This window comes from Chanodichthys erythropterus, chromosome 9, assembly GCF_024489055.1.
Source record: "Chanodichthys erythropterus isolate Z2021 chromosome 9, ASM2448905v1, whole genome shotgun sequence".
In the NCBI taxonomy this organism is placed as follows: Eukaryota; Metazoa; Chordata; class Actinopteri; order Cypriniformes; family Xenocyprididae; genus Chanodichthys; species Chanodichthys erythropterus.
Window position 1 is genome coordinate 34,938,083 of NC_090229.1, and position 17,413 is coordinate 34,955,495.

General features: G+C 36.4%; 1 protein-coding gene across 2 annotated transcripts in view; it reads left to right on the forward strand.

Moving 5' to 3' along the window:
* The window catches only part of acsl2 (acyl-CoA synthetase long chain family member 2), a 39,528-nt gene that overhangs the window by 21,714 nt on the left and 401 nt on the right, over positions 1 to 17,413 (forward strand). For both annotated transcript variants that reach the window (XM_067394061.1, XM_067394062.1), the window contains 14 exons: positions 97 to 275; positions 2,443 to 2,475; positions 4,735 to 4,786; positions 4,968 to 5,041; positions 5,470 to 5,547; positions 7,537 to 7,671; positions 7,761 to 7,895; positions 8,140 to 8,235; positions 8,439 to 8,511; positions 11,600 to 11,688; positions 11,924 to 12,040; positions 12,611 to 12,754; positions 12,870 to 12,971; positions 15,137 to 15,208. In XM_067394061.1, coding sequence (XP_067250162.1) covers positions 97 to 275; positions 2,443 to 2,475; positions 4,735 to 4,786; positions 4,968 to 5,041; positions 5,470 to 5,547; positions 7,537 to 7,671; positions 7,761 to 7,895; positions 8,140 to 8,235; positions 8,439 to 8,511; positions 11,600 to 11,688; positions 11,924 to 12,040; positions 12,611 to 12,754; positions 12,870 to 12,971; positions 15,137 to 15,208 — 1,379 coding nt within the window. The remainder of the gene's footprint in view (positions 1 to 96; positions 276 to 2,442; positions 2,476 to 4,734; positions 4,787 to 4,967; positions 5,042 to 5,469; positions 5,548 to 7,536; positions 7,672 to 7,760; positions 7,896 to 8,139; positions 8,236 to 8,438; positions 8,512 to 11,599; positions 11,689 to 11,923; positions 12,041 to 12,610; positions 12,755 to 12,869; positions 12,972 to 15,136; positions 15,209 to 17,413) is intronic.

The following is a 17,413-nucleotide window of genomic DNA, read 5'->3' on the forward strand; positions in this document are numbered from 1 at the left end:
CCTCATTCTTATATTGTCTTTTATTGAAGCTGCAGTGCTCTAATTTACATCACAGCATTTTTTGAGCTTCATCTCTTGTCTTTTATCTCTTTCCAGCGGAGGTCTCTATGGTGATCTGTGATAAGGAGGATAAGGCAGAATCTCTATTAAAGAACAAGGAGAAGGGTGTGACCCCCCTTCTCTCCTGTCTGGTGCTCTTCAACCCCTTCAGCGACGCCCTGTTGGAGAGAGGAAGGAAGTGCGGTGTGGAGATACTACAGCTCTCACAGATTATGGTCAGGAATAGTATTTAATGCAATTGCAATGACACAAAATATCAAGATAATATATATATATATATATATATATATATATATATATATATATATATATATATATATATATATATATTTTTTACAATTTTATAGCATTTTTGTAGTAATTTACTTTTTCATTCAACTAACAATTAAACAGGCCTTTAAGTCTATTCCATGCAAATGATCTTAAAGGATTAGTTCACCCAAAAATGAAAATAATGTCATTTATTACTCACCCTCATGTCGTTCCACACTCGTAAGACCTTCGTTCATCTTCTGAACACAAATTAAGCAAATTAAGTTATTATTGATGAAATCCGATGGCTCAGTGAGGCCTGCATCGCCAGCAATGGTACTTCCTCTCTCAAGATCCTTAAAGGTACTAAAAAACATATTTAAATCAGTTCATGTGAGTACAGTGGTTCAATGTTAATATTATGAATCGACGAGAATATTTTTTGTATTCCCAAACAAACAAAATAATGACTTTTTAACAATATCTAGTGACGTCCAATTTCAGAACACTGCTTCGGAGCATTACGAATCTTTTGCGTCAAATCAGTGATTCGGCTCGCTTGACAAACCACCAAACTGCTGAAATCATGTGACTTTGGCGCTCCAAACCACTGATTCGATTCCTAAAGCTCCGAAGCTTCATGAAGCGGTGTTTTGAAATCGGCCATCACTAGATATTGTTAAAAAGTCGTTATTTTGTTTTTTTGGGGCACAGAAAATATTCTCGTCACATTTTAATATTAAGATTGAACCACTGTACTCACATGAACTGATTTAAATATATTTTTAGTACCTTTATGGATCTTGAGAGAGGAAGTACCATTGCTGTCTATGCAAGCCTCGCTGAGCCATCGGATTTCATCAAAAATATCTTAATTTGTGTTTCAAAGATGAATGAAGGTCTTATGGGTATACAGGTGCTGGTCATATAATTAGAATATCATCAAAAAGTTGATTTATTTCACTAATTCCATTAAAAAAGTGAAACTTGTATATTATATTCATTCATTACACACAGACTGATATATTTCAAAATGTTTATTTCTTTTAATTTTGATGATTATAACTGAAAACTAAGGAAAATCCCAAATTCAGTATCTCAGAAAATTAGAATATTGTGAAAAGGTTCAATATTGAAGACACCTGGTGCCACACTCTAATCAGCCAACTAACTCAAAACACCTGCAAAGGCCTTTAAATGGTCTCTCAGTCTAGTTCTGTAGGCTACACAATCATGGGGAAGACTGCTGACTTGACAGTTGTCCAAAAGACAACCATTGACACCTTGCACAAGGAGGGCAAGACACAAAAGGTCATTGCAAAAGAGACTGGCTGTTCACAGAGCTCCATGTCCAAGCACATTAATAGAGAGGCGAAGGGAAGGAAAAGATGTGGTAGAAAAAAGTGTACAAGCAATAGGGATAACCACACCCTGGAGAGGATTGTGAAACAAAACCCATTCAAAAATGTGATTTCGATATAAGAGAAGAGGAGCAAGTCGACTTGCGCATTCTGTGTACAGTCGTCCACCGGAAGCTAGTTATTTGAATTTATAAAGTTTTAAATATGGATATTTTTCTTACAAAAATGCATTGCTTTGCTTCAGCAGACCTTTATTAACCCACTGGAGTCGTATGGATTTTTTTTTTTTTTTTGGATGGATGCTTTATTTTTGACTTCAAAATGCGGCCCCTCATTCACAACCATTATAAACCTTGGAGGACTAAGGATATTTTTAAATATAACTCTGATTGTGTTCGTCTGAAAGTAGAAATATACCCCTAGGCTTGAGGGTGAGTAAATCATGGGGTCATTTTAATTTTAATTTTAACCCATGGCATGTCAACCTCATATTGTTTTTCCCCTTTACAGTTTATTTGCTGGTCATAAAGACATGATTATGAGGCACTGAAAAAAATTTGATGTAGGATTTACTATAAAACAATTTTCAATCAGAAATCGCTTGTAAATTCCACAAATAATTACAAAGAAAAGCCAAGTAACATTGATTTAAACATTCAAAATTGAAAAACTGAAAGAGTATTTTCTTATAAAACATCTTTGTTTTATTTACAATTTAGAAAAAAAAAGCTCTGTGGTTGATCCAAATCTGTGTGTGTATGCATTGCAGGATCTGGGAAGAGAAAACTTAAAGCCACCTGTGGTAAGAGCTCCTTGCTTTTCTCCTTTTTCTAGTTCAGTTACGACAAATCTCAGAGTAGTTTTAGCATGTTGATGGAAGTGACAGTATTAATGTATTTGGTCTTGGCTGACTAGATCTGCTATGCACTCTGTTACTGCTGTTATCGAGTACAGAGACTTGCTACTGCCAAGACTTACACAGACATGCTGCTGTAAGCTTGTAAGGGACCATTCACATAGAACACGTTTTTTGTTTTTTGGCCCTTGAGTTCCACTTTCCTGCAGAGTTTACAACCAACCTTGATTAAATATGCCTACCTGCAACTTTCTAGTAATACTGAAGACCTTGATTAGCTTGTTCAGGTGTTTTTGATTAGGTTTGGAGCTGAACTCAGCTGGAAATTGGACCTTGAGGGCTGGAGTTGAGAACCCCTGATCTACAGACATGTTTTTTGAACTTGAACGGCACACTTTTAGAAAGCCAAAAAGCTGCAAAGAACACAAGACGTGAGTGTAATCGCCCAGCAAGTCCATCTAGTGCATGTTCGCATAGAAAAACAATGAGAAAGCAGCACAGTGGAGTGCAAAAACATGTTCTGCTGCTGCACAAAGAGATATGCATAATATCCCTCACAGCAGATCTAGACAGGTGGTGCTGGGGGAGGTGGAGGGGTTCAGAGGAACTCATGCTGCAGGCCTGGCTTACAGCGAACACTGAACCAGACTCTTTAAGTGTTGAGCAAGCAAGCTTATTGGCTGCAGATTCAAGATACGTGATTGAAATGTAATCGGCCAGCAATCACATCGTACAAAGACATATCAGGGTGTGCCATGATTTTCCAGACTGAACACATTAGATGACAGAATGATTATACTGGGGCCTTTTTACACTTGTCTCTTCATGTGTTTTTACTGACCAGATGGCTACATGATTTGCTAAAACTGTTCTATTTATTAAACCATGTTCATGTCAACAAAAGCAACAGATATGCTCTGCATTTTATTTATCAACTAGTGGTAGGAGAGAGAGAGTGGCATCAGCACTGTCTCACTACTTTTAATGAAGATAGCTGTGTGTTGAGCTTCAGGAGATTCAGCGGTTTGCGTGTTATTTGACAAGCAGATGGGCTACCCTTATGGAAAAAAAATATATATATTTCCCTATATATGAATGATCAATATATATCATGATTTAACAGTATATTTGAAAATATATTGTGTAAATATATTACAATATATTGAATAGGGCTGTCAAACGATTAATCACGATTAATCGCCTACAAAATAAAAGTTTGAGTTTGCCTAATATATGTGGGTGTACTGTGTGTAATTATTATTTATATATAAATACAAACACATCCATGTATATATTTGAGAAATATTTACAAGTATATTAATTTATTTATATTTTTATATAATTTCGATTATATATAAATATTTTTTTTTGTACATAAATAACATATTTCTCTTAAATATATACATTAATTTGTGTGTATTTATCTATACATATTTACACACATTACTCACACATATATTATGCAAACTCAAACTTTTATTTTGTATGCGATTAATCGCGATTAATTGTTTGACAGCCCTAATATTGAATAATACATAAGGAATTGCTGCTTTTCATATATTGAAAAATGTGTTAATATATTTACTAATATATCATAATGTATGTAATTTTATATTCAGTAATATACTTCATAATATATAGATTTATATGTGATCAGATATGGTACTGCATGCATAATATATTGCAGATATATTTACTCATGCAGTATAAACACATATGGTAAAATATATTATGCAACACATTTTTTACATTTTAAATGTTTCATATTTTCAAGTTAGTTAACAAAAACCCTTTTAAATTCCAAAATAATACAACTTTAAACACTAACAGATCTCCCCCCTATATAAATATTTTATGTGTATCAATATATAGCCATACATGTTCAATGCATATATTGCAGTATATTGAAATGTATTGTAATATATCGCATTATATTTTGCAGTATATTCCGTAAGGTAACAAAAACAAGCTGTGGTACCGGGATAATAACACTCATAATAACATAATAACACTCTCACACCTTTGTTTTTTACCAAAGTGTTTGCAATCCGTCTCGATGGCATTTCAGAGGGCATTTATTTTCACGATCGAATAGCTATCTGATCAGAGATAATGCATGAAGTGGTTAATCTTTTGCTTTGTAGAGGCATCTTGATCTAGATTTTAACTAGCTTGTTATGTTTGTTTACTTTTGTATTGCTTCAGCCTCCTAAACCTCAAGATCTGGCGGTTGTGTGTTTCACCAGTGGGACCACAGGTACTGACCAACATTCATTTTATGGGTCGTTCTTTGATCTGTTGTAATATGTAACCAAATTTGACATGTGTTCAGTTTTATTGTGTGGCACATTAACCTGTGAAATTTAAACTCTTTAATACCATAATGTGACTATGATGTTTAGTTATTGGTTTAGATGCGTTTCTTTTGTTTCATGTAGGAAAGCCTAAAGGAGCCATGATAACTCACGGCAACATCGCCTCCAACACCTCCTCTGTCATCAAGATCCTTGAGGTCAGTTCAGAGAGATTTGAACTTCCTGTATGTCTGCTTTCTTTGCTTTCTTATCGTTCAACTTGTGACATTTCCCCTCCTAAACTTCATCTCTCCGTAGCTTTCATCTTATCTTCTGTCCTGTTCCTCTTCCTTCTGCTTTTTTTCTTTAATAGAGACCTTGTGTTTCTCATGAGACCTCTTTCTCTTTCAAGTCCTGTTTAGAAAGCTCTTTGTTCCTCTTTCTGCAGGTTGTGTGTTAAAATGGTGAAATAGACTTCATATTGTTTTTCTCAGTAATGAACTGCTTCTTAAAACAGCTGCTAATGGGAAAATGCCTGTGAAAATGCAGAATTGATAACCAGTTAAATCATATCAGCTTGTCTAATCAATACGTTTATTGTCCATTTAATTTTATTAATGTCATATTTTATATGCACACACACCAGGGCTTCTTTGTGATTCGTCAAGAGGATGTGTCCATCTCCTATCTGCCACTCGCCCACATGTTTGAGCGTATGATTCAGGTAACCCTACCTATTGCTTCTCAAGAACTAATTCTGACATTTATTATCATCATCATCATCGCCACAGTTTCTGCTTATGAAACTTTATTCATAGACCACCTCACTAATTTAATCTGACTGTTTCTGAATGGAGCAAAAAAAATACATTAAAAAATAAAATAAATAAATAAAACAGAAATAATGCAGAACATGACTTTTTGAGATTCCCCCCTCTCTGGTTTTGATTGGATTAAATATAGCCTACTAGGATAGAATAGTATTGTTTTAAATTATTATTATGATTATTATTATTGTAAATGTACTGATAAAATCAGTTAAAAACACCTTTCTATATTAATTTTCATGGTCAGTATCATTGTGGGTTTTGTTGCTTTCGCGGTTGTAAGTTGTAAGGACCTTTCAAGGACCTCAAATCATTTGGTGAAGTGATATGGAACTGCAATGTGGTCAAGACCTGCCTGCACTTTAGCCGTGCGTTTGCCTGAAAATAATTGCACACCTTAAAATGTTCATCAACCAATCAGATTCGAGCATTCAACAGCCATGCAGTATAAATAATAATGTAGTGTAAATAGTGTGAGAAGTTTGTTCACACTGAATTAACATGCTCTGATGGTGTACAATAAGGTCAGGGATATTTATTAAAAGTGTGAAAAAAGATCATTGAGATTTTACAATATTTATTAATCCTAAATAATGTAATGTAACATTTCAAATTATATAAATCAACATTAATGTAGTATGAATTATCATGAATAGTATATTTTCACTACTAGAGTAGTTTATAATAAAGATTTTATTTTAATGTTTTTGAAAGAAGTCTCAATTTATTTAAATCAAAAATACAGTAAAAACTAATATTGTGAAATACTATTACAATTTAAAATAACTGTTTTCTGTTGTAATATTTTAAAATGTAGTTTATTCCTGTGATCAAAGATTAATTTTTAATTGTCTTCATTGTCTTCAGTGTCACATGATCCTTCAGAAATCATTCTAATATGCTGAATTGCTACTCAATTATCAATTATTACTAATGGTCAATTATTAATTATAGTTCTTATTATAAATGCTGAAACTAAATTTGTGGAAACCGTGATACATTTTTTTAGGATTCTTTGATGAATAGAAACATTCAAAAGAACAGAAGTTATTTGAAAAAGAAATATTTTCTGACATTATAAATGTTCACTATTATTTTTTGTTTAATTTAATGTGTCCTTGCTGAATAGCAAGTATTAATTTTCTTTTTTTCTTACTTTTTTTTTTTTTAAATCTTACTTTTGGTAGTGTATAACAGTTTCCACAAAAATATTAAGCAGTATTAACTTAATAGTAACTGTTTTTAACATTGATAATAATCAGAAATGTTTCTTGAGCAGTAAATCATCATATTAGAATGATTTCTGAAGGATCATGTGACACTGAAGTCTGGAGTAATGATGCTAAAAATTCACCTTTGCATAATTTATTTAAATTGTAATAATGTTTCTCTATATTACTGTTTTTACTGTATTTTTGGTCAAATAAATGCAGCCTTGGTGAGCAGAAGAGACTTCTTTCAAAAAAAAAAAAAAAAAAATCATAATTATTCCAAACTTTTCAAACCAGTAATGTATAAATTAACATTAACCCAGATGTGTTTTGTTTTGTTTTATTTTATTTTATTTTATTTTATTTTATTTTATTTTATTTTATTTTATTTTATTTTATTTTATTTTATTTTATTTTATTTTATTTTATTTTATTTTATTTTATTTTATTTTATTTTATTTTATTTTATTTTTCATTTGTCAATGAGAACCCCTGGTCTAGAGACTTGAGCGACACACATTTAGAAAGCCAGAACGTCCATGAACTTTATTGTAAAGTGTTACCTTTGATTGCATATTGACTGGAATTTAATACAACAAACAATCTGTCCAGCTTCATGTCCTTAGCTGTATCTTTGTTCTCTGTTTTATTGTGTGCTCTTCCTCTGTTCATCAGGTGTCAATGTTTTGTCACGGAGCAAGAGTTGGTTTTTACCAAGGTGACATCTCTCTGCTGATGGATGACATAAAGACCCTGAAGCCCACCTTCTTCCCCGTGGTCCCTCGATTACTCAACCGCATCTATGATAAAGTGTGTTCTGCACAGCAGTGTTGAGTTCTTCGACACAAATGGAGAATAATCACTCACTTTAAAGTGATGAATGTCATATGTGTGTGTAGATTCTGGGCTCTGTTACGTCTCCGTTGAGAAGAGTCATTCTTCATTACGCCGTGAGGAGGAAACAGGCAGAACTGAGCAGTGGAGTCGTGAGGAACAACAGCCTGTGGGATCGACTGATCTTCAATAAGATACAGGTACATCTCTGTCACAATAACCAAACGCTCCTGATATTGAACGATTTGATGAAAAGATATTGGAGCACCCCTTTGTAGATTATATATATATATATATATATATATATATATATATATATATATATATATATATATATATATATATATATATATATATATATATATATATATATATATATATGTTTGTGACGTGAGCAAAGCAAAATAATGTCCATTCATTCTCTCTCTCTCTCTCTTCCTGTAGGCCAGTCTGGGTGGAAACCTGCGATTCATCCTCACTGCATCTGCACCAATCTCTCCAACTGTCCTTTCCTTCCTCAGGGCCACCCTCGGCTGTCTGGTGAGAGTCCTCACTTAAGTGTACAATTTAATATGAAGTATTTTCTTCTACTGAAAGTACAATAAAATACTAAATAATACATAAATATAAAAAATAAAAATACTAAATAATACTAAAATAACACTGTTTTGGTGACGTGTACATGGGATATGTTCATCAGTATTGTTCATGATATTGACAGGGTTTGTTTAATATAATTTCAGATTTTTGAGGGTTATGGGCAGACGGAGTGCACAGCTGGATGTACCTTTTCTATGCCTGGTGACTGGAGTGCAGGTTTGTGATGCAATTTCTTAATGAAACATGCAGCAGAGTGAGGTCATGTGACATTTTTCATTGCATACTGTGCTCTGTTTCACATACACAACCATTCAAATGTTTGAAGTCAGTAAGATTGTCTCTTATGCTCACCAAGGCTACATTTATTTGACAAATAATACAGCAAAAACAGGAATATTGTGAAATATTATTACAATTAAAAAAAAAAAAAATTAATTTTCATAGCGGATGTCACTGAGGTAGTTAAAGGTGATAGAGAGGATTTTTTTCGTCGACTGAGAATCCAAAGACTGTTAGTGAGTTTTTGAAATGAGCGCATGCGTAAGAACAACCCCCCTCCTTCACAGCTCATTTCAAAGGAATGCCTCCCAAAACTTGTGCAGGAGTATTGGAACACGAGTGTTTACCTCCGGCATTCTCTGTGTCGTGTTAGTGGATTCATTATGTCGGACTCACCGCAGGTAACTCATAATCTGCAGTTGTTACTCCTGTCTCCGGACAAAAACACTGCATGCGGCGCCTGTGGAGTGTGGAAAGTTACTGGAGCGCGCAGCCGCACGTCTCTCACAAGGAACGTCACGGCAGTGATTGACAAGCCAGAGGGCCAATCTTGGCTGATGTTTTTAAGGCCCTACCTTGTGCACAGATGATTTATATTAATATTATTCCTTTCAGTGCACCTAATAAATAGTCTTTTATCAGTTAGTAAAGACAGTTTCAAGTAATATTGCAAAAATGTATAAAACAAAACATCCTATTTAGCACCTTTAAAAAGGTCTGAAGTGGCAAGGTGCCAGGAGCGGACAAGATTTATCCTGAGGTACTTTAGGCCATGGATGTAGTCGGCTGTCTTGGTTGACATGCCTGTTCAACATCACATGGGAATCAGAGACTGCACCTGGTGATTGGCAGATGGGTGTGGTTGTTCCCATTTTCAAAATGGGGGACCGGAGGGTAGGGTTGTCAAAAGTACCGACTTCAGTACCAAGTCGGTACTGAAATATCAAAAATATATCAATACCACCATTTCCCCCTAGCATTTTGAGCACTGTTGAGTGGATTCTTAAACACCTCTGATTGGCCATTGTGTTCTCGTGCTCAACAGATATGTCTGTGATTGGCTACAGTGATCATCGTTCCCAATGTGTATCTGTGTAAACGATCATGGAATAGCATCAAAGATGTTTACAACATGTGTTTGAAGATACTAGGGGGAAATTCTAGTATTGTTACATTTTTAACATTTCAGTACTGACTTGGTAACGAAGTCGGTACATTGCTGTAGCCTTGCTGGAGGGTGTGTTCCAACTGGAAAAGCCTATGCCAGAGTGCCGAAGGAGAATCCACCTGGAGGAGGAGGAGCAATGTGATTTCTGTCCCAGACATGGAACCAGTGGACCAGCTTTTTACCCTGGCAAGGATCCTAGAGAGGGCATGGGAGATTGCCTATCAAGTCTAATTGTGTTTTGTGGACTTATGACTAGAGAAGGCTTATGACCGTGTTCCCCAAGGTGTCTTGTGGGAGGCACAACAGCAGTATGGGGTACCAGTGCCGCTCACGTGTGCCATTCAGTCTTTGTACAACCGGTGTGAGAGCCATGTCCTCCTTCTTGTAGTAAGTGAAGCTTGTTCTCAATGAACATTGAACTCTGCCAGGGCTGTATCTAGTCTCTGATTCTGTTTATGGTTTTCATAGATAGGATCTGGAGGTGCAGGCCTTAGGGTTGCATCTCTACTATTTGTGGATGATGTTGTCCTGATGTCCACTTCGAGTGGTTTGAGACCGAGTGTAAAGCGGTGGGGATGAGAGTCATCACATCCAAATCTGAGGCCATGGTTCTCAGCTGGAAAAATGTGGATTGCTCACTTTGGGTAGGGGCTGAGTTGCTTCCCCAAGTGGAGGAGTTAAAGTATCTCGGGGTCTTGTTCACGAGTGAGGGTAGGTCGGAGTAATGTGCTCATTGTACCAGACCATTGTTGTTAATCAGGAGCTTAATTGACTCTCAATTTACCAGTCAATCTAACACTCACCTATGGTAATGAACTCTGGGTAGTGACCGAAAGAACGATATTGTGGGCACAAGCTGCTCAAATGAGTTTTATCCACAGGGTGGCTGTGCTTAACCATGAGAGAGCGGGTGCGAAGCCCTGACATCCGGGAAGGAGCTGGAGTACAGACGCTGCTCCTTTTGTCGGTTGAGTTGATTCGGGCATCTCCAACTGGGAAGAGACCTCAGGCAGACATAGGACACTCTGGAGGGACTTCATCTCCTGGCTGGCCTGGGAACAACTTGGGGTCCCCCAGGAAGAGCTGGAGAAAGTAGCCGGGGAAAAGGATGTGTAGGCAGCCCTACTTAGCCTGCTGTCACAGCAACCGGGATAAGCGGAGGAGAATGGATGGATGGATGGATGGATGTTATCTAATTTTATATTTTTTACAATGTAATTGTAGCAAAGTTAAAGGCTCAGGGAAAAGAAAGAGTTGGGAACCGGCAAACTATCAACATAACTTTAATGACAACATAAACAAACAACAAAATGAAAGAAAAGCAGCAGCCCCTCAGGGACGACTGCTGCTTATAAACATAATAAAAAACATAAAGTCCAGGCCTGGTCATCACTCCTGCTTTTATCCTGCTGGAATTCCTCTGTGAGACTCGAGACCGGTGTGGCGTGCAGTTGACGCTCATTAGCACTCATGCCATCGGCCTCACTCCGTTCCCACAGCTCTCGGCCTCGCCCTGCTTCCCACAGTAATTTATTTCTGTGATGGGAAAGCTGAATTTTTGGCATCATTACTCCAGTCTTCAGTGTCACATGATCCTTCAGAAATCATTCTAATATGATGATTTGCTGCTCAAGAAACATTTCTTATTATCAATGTTAAAAACAGCTTTATATTTTTTGCTGCTTTATGTTTTTTTGGATTCCTTTTCAGGAGTTCCTTTGCCTTTGTTTCACTTTTGATCAATTTAATTTGTCCTTACTGACTCCAAACCTTTGAACTGTATTGTACTTCTTTTATTTTAACTGACAACATCCAGTGTATTTGGCCTGGCCTTATAGCGGTCTTATTTGTTTCCAGGTCATGTTGGAGCTCCTTTACCCTGCGCTATGGTGAAGTTGACAGACATCCCAGACATGAATTACTATGCCAAGAACGGAGAAGGAGAGGTCAGTATCTTGATTCCGGTGAGAAATTAACCCACCAACCAATATAGATACTTTTTCTGCAGTTGTAGGTAATTTGGTGAGCAATTGTGGCAAGTGACTTGTAAAATGGGCATTTGACAGTGCTTTTGTTTAGAAACAACACGCTGTGTGAGGTCTTCTGGGAGCACTTTTGACTCAATTGTTAACTGAAACAAATCGATTAGCTGTTGAATACTGTTATACATGCACGTGGCAGATCTGTATCCGGGGTCACAGTGTCTTCCGAGGGTACCTGAAGGATGAAGAGAGGACGAGAGAGGCTCTGGACGCTGATGGCTGGCTTCACACTGGAGATGTGGGACAGTGGCTGCCGGTGAGACTTCATCCTCCAGAAGGATTGCACACTTCAAATTGGATTTATTGCTACTTTAAATTACTTTGCATTTGGGATTTAGCAGAATTTAGTGCAAAGTCAAGCAATCTCTGCATTATCAGCAGCTTACTTTTTTGACTTATTTTTCTGTAAAATCTTAAACTGAGAGGGGGGAGAACAATATTAGCTAATATTAGTCTAACTCAATTCTGTCTTTTCAGTGAAGCAGAATTCTGGGAATTTCTATGCTGCGGTCACCATTGCTTCTGCATGGGGGACCATAACCACTATTTTAGTAATTATGCACAAAAGTATTTAGAGATAATTGTACTCTTACTGTCACTAACACTAATTATATAAGTGCACCATGATTATTGGTGGGTGTTCAGTGCAAAACAACACAAAAATTGGCACACATATCTGCAAAATGCAAAAATTAGGCTGGAAAAAATTCCCTCCAGGATTAAGTCATTACAGCCTGTTTTTATGTGGTATATATTTTCCTTGTCAGAGTTATAAATGGTTTATAATTTTCTGAACAAAATCCTGTGTGAACATTTGATCTTTCAGAATGGGACTTTGCGCATTGTAGACAGGAAGAAGCACATCTTTAAGCTGTCCCAGGGCGAGTACATCGCTCCCGAGAAGATCGAGAATGTCTACACTCGCTGTGTTCCTGTTCTGCAAGTCTTTGTGCACGGAGATAGTCTACAAGTAAGTATACACGCATTTAAGTACAACATTTTTTTTGCATTGTGCTTTAACAGTACTTTTCAGTTTTTTTGTACAGTGAAACTGACACTGTCCTCGTATTTCTCTTTGTTTTTAGTCTCATCTTATAGGAGTTGTAGTTCCAGACCCGGAGGTGTTTGTCGACTGGGCCAAAGAAAGAGGGATAGTCGGATCATATGAAGAACTTTGTCAAAATCCTGTGAGCTTTAATGCCATACACAATACACACACAAATTTAATGGTGCTTTTCCAGTGCATGGTACAGTTCGGTACGGCATGGTACGAATCGCTTAAATAGTACCCCCTCTGTGGAGGTTCCAAGCGAGCCGTACTGATACTAAATGTGACATGTAAACACTGCAGATCACTGATTGGTCAGAGAGAATCATCACTACCAGCGCCATTGGGTTTGAAACACGAGACCCCAAAATAACTAGATTTAAAGGGGCGCTATGTACATTTTTGACTGTACTAAAGCATAAAAATACCATAATATGTTTGCAGATATTTATTAAACATGCTCAGTTCACAAATTCGTTTATCTGAAAACCATTGCTACAGCCAGTTATTTTCTTTTGAAATTTGCATTCCGTGTCAGAATTTCTGTTTTTGTTTCGGTCTGTGCAAGACCGCACGTTGCCAATTTACCCGATAGTATAGAATTGCAGCCATGGAAGCCAGCGAACAGACTGGGTCAGAGGTCGCAGATTCTACCCGACCTAAAAAGCCTCAGCATCCATCTAAAAATCTCTATGAACAGGAGCATATTAAAACACAATATCATCTCATCATAAATCAATAAATCATCAAATTATCTTACAGTGTGTAAGTCTCCTCGCCTTCCAATGTCAATTGAGCTCGCTCCTGTTGCGTGTCTTCAAACTGGCAACCCGCGAGAGCGTCGAGTCTGAGGAAAATGGGGTGGGGCGAACAATATTTTGAATTTGGACTGCAGTACCCATTTCTACCACTAGCTTTCTTACATAGAGCACCTTAAATAGTCAGTAACAGCCACTTTAGTATCATTTGTTCGCAAAACGACTTGCTTTAAAGGACCATCGCACTCAACTTGAAAAAAGAAATGGCTGTATCGTGGTCAGTAGACGAGGTGCAGACTCGTTAGTAGCAGAGGAGCAGATCCATAGTAGTAGATGCGGTACAACTATATGATCAGTCTATAATCCCACCCACTTTGAAGCAGTGGAAAAGCAAACCGAAATTAAAGCGAATTGAATTTGAATTTGAAGTCATTTCGGGGGACCAATCTGTAGCCAAACTATATTAAAGGACTAGTTCACTTTCAAATAAAATTTTCCTCATCATTTACTCACCCCCATGTCATCCAAGATGTTCATGTCTTTCTCTCTTCAGTCGAATAGAAATTAAGGTTTTTGATGAAAACATTCCAGGATTTTTCTCCGTATAGTGAACTTTAACGGACCCCAAACAATTGAAGGTCGAAATTACAGTTTCAGTGCAGCTTTAAAGGGCTTTAAACGATACCAGATGAGGAATAAGGGTCTTATCAGGCGAAACAATCCGTCATTTTCAAAAAATAAAATAAAAAAATTACATACGTTTTAACCATAAATGCTAGTCTTGAACTAGCTCTCTTCTTCTTCTTCTCTATTAGAATTCCAGCAGTGTAGACACTGCTAAGTGTATTACTGCCCTCCACAGATCAAAGTTTGAACTAATTGTTATATACTTGCACTAGCATATTGTATATGACAATATACACTGCCGGAATTCTAATAGAGAAGAAGAAAAAGACAGAGCTAGTTCAAGACGAGCATTTATGGTTAAAACATGTATATTTATTTTAGAAAATGGCCGATTGTTTTGATAGATAAGATCCTTATTCCTCGTCTGGTATCGTTTAAAGCCCTTTGAAGCTGCACTGAAACTGTAATTTTAATCTTCAACTGTTTGGAGTCCACTATATGGAGAATAATCCTGGAATGTTTTCATCAAAAACCTTAATTTCTTTTCGACTGAAGAAAGAAAGACATGAACATCTTGGATGACATGGGTGTGAGTGTTGATAAAAGAAATGCATGAAGCTAGAATAACATGTTGTTGTTGTTATTGTTCAAAAGCAAAAGCTCTGTTCTTTCTCTGGATATATTGTATGTTCAGATCTTCATACAACAAACTATTCTGTGGGCCATGAAACTTGTGAAAATGACCAAAAATAGCTCACAATTTTTTTAAAAAAACAATGCTGGCAGGGAAAGTGTTAAACATGCTCATAACACCTAACACTTGTGTGCACACTGCAATTTCTCATCAATAGCCTTAAAAGGAAATAACATGCTCATGTGGTCAGTGAAATGTCATCTTTTCATCCAATTTGAATGGTAGGATGTGAAGAAAGCCGTGCTGGAGGACATGACGGCAGTGGGGAAGGAGGCTGGACTGAAGTCATTTGAGCAGGTACACTAGATCCTCAGAAACACCTCAGAGGAGCATTCTGGGTTATTTACAGTTTAACACTAGAAGTCCCAGAGAGCAGCCATTTGGCTTTTCTACCTATAAAACCCGCAGGACAGCCGATGGGCTGGAAGTCTTTAGGCTAATATCCTTAATCAGCTGTGAACAGTTGCTTTTGTTATGTAAACAATGTGGGGCCATGCTGAGCCACTTCAAGGAAACTTGTGTTTCACTTTGCCATCTTAGGGAGAAATCAACACACATGTTTTTTTTTTCCTTTGTTGCTGAGATCTATTGATAAAAATAGTACAAAATAAAATAAAGAAACCAACCATTTGTACACATATTTACAAATAATATTAAAAAGTGAGTGAGTACATTCCAGCAATCACTCACAATCCTGGCACTGCCTGGCAATATATTATAAATACATTTTGTATATATTCATTATATATTAATCTTATATTTGAAATACATCATAAGTCCATTTTTAAAAGTGTTTGAAAGATGGGTTCAAGTGTACTACAAGTGGTAACTAAATACATTTTTCTATACAGAGATAGTATGTTAAAAGCACATTTTAGTTCAAATTCATGGTGCCTCAAAATAGCACAGTTGAGTACACTTAGATGTTCTTAAGATTATCTTAAGAAGTACTAAAGAAGAGCTTTTAGTATATTAAGTACAAAATAAGTGCACGGAAATAGAGCACTGGACATTATGGAAGTGTATAAGTGTACTAAAATAAAGTGTATTTTACTGCACTTTTTTTCACCTGGGTAGACACTCCAACACTTTCCGTTTGCATTAAGATTATTTTTATTACCACACTGGCAGATATTGATCATTTTACTTAAGTAAAATGCACTTAATTTAGATCCCCCCAGGAAACAAGACTAAATATCATATATAATTTTCTCATATAGAAAATCCATCTTGATTTAAGATTTTTTTTTTTATTTACTTGAAATAGGATAAAAAAAAAACTTAGTATGAAAAGCATTTTTGCAGTATGAATGAGTGAGTTAACTTTTTAAACATCACTTCATTTCAGGGTTAACATAGTCAGAGTTTTCACTTAACCTCCTTTCTGAAACCGGCCCATGGTCAATCAAGTTCTCTGCTTTTAGCAGCCCTCCCTCCCCCACACATACAAACAAGCCACCAGCAACCATTCACACACACACCCCCAACCCCCCTGCAGATTGCTCAGGTAATGACCATATTTACACATGAATTGATGCTAATGATAGCCAAAAGACTAGCCAGTTAGCATCCACTTGGCTAAAGGAGAGTTACAAATCTCTGGGACTTCTAGTGTTAAAGGCCCCGATACACTTCAAATGAAATAGAAAAACGAACTAATGTGAAGTCATTTCAGACAAAATCAGGCCAAAGCAAAGTCCGTTTTAAGTTCGAAACAGCTTGTCAAAGTGAACTTTTTTAGGAAAAGTTCATTGTGGCTGGTAAACGCCTTCAAGTCAGTCCATCGAGGTATGACATGAGTAAAACATGAACACACAGGAGAACTGCTTTATTGTAGAAAATGTAATTCTAATTGAAAAATCCTTTTTTTTTCATGTGTAATACTGTAAATCTGCTGCTTTAAAGCAGTCTATTGTATAAAGCGGTTTATTATAATTTATAAATAAACATGACGTGACGTGATTGGAGTGCGGAATTGTACAGCTTGCGCGAACACATCCACATTAACACCGCTGTGATTTTTCTTGTGTATTTTGTTATCAAAAGGAAAGTGTGCAGCATCGTGATGTTTGTTAAAACTATAATACCGAAAAGGTATTTCTTTTTAACGAAAAATAATATTTTAGTGAGAATATCAGGGCCTTAACTGTCAGCATGTGTCAGATGATGTCAATATAAATATGATTCATCCCTCATATATTTAAAAAAATTGCACTGTATGGAAACACATTTTCAGAGGCTGACGAGAAATGTGCAGCTTGTATTTTGGTTAAAGCACTTGCAAATATTAAAATATTTATTACTGCTGTTGTAAAGTTATCAAGGTTGGACTACTTTTCAAATATGGATTACTTATATAAATATGGATAAGGGATTAAAACAACTATTGAGGAAAAGTCATAGGGCTTTTCAAATACTGTTGTGGACAGTAGGGGGCCTTGAAGTCAAAAAAGGTCTGAGAACCACTGTTAAATCTGCAAAATCAATGAAACACTCCAGCTT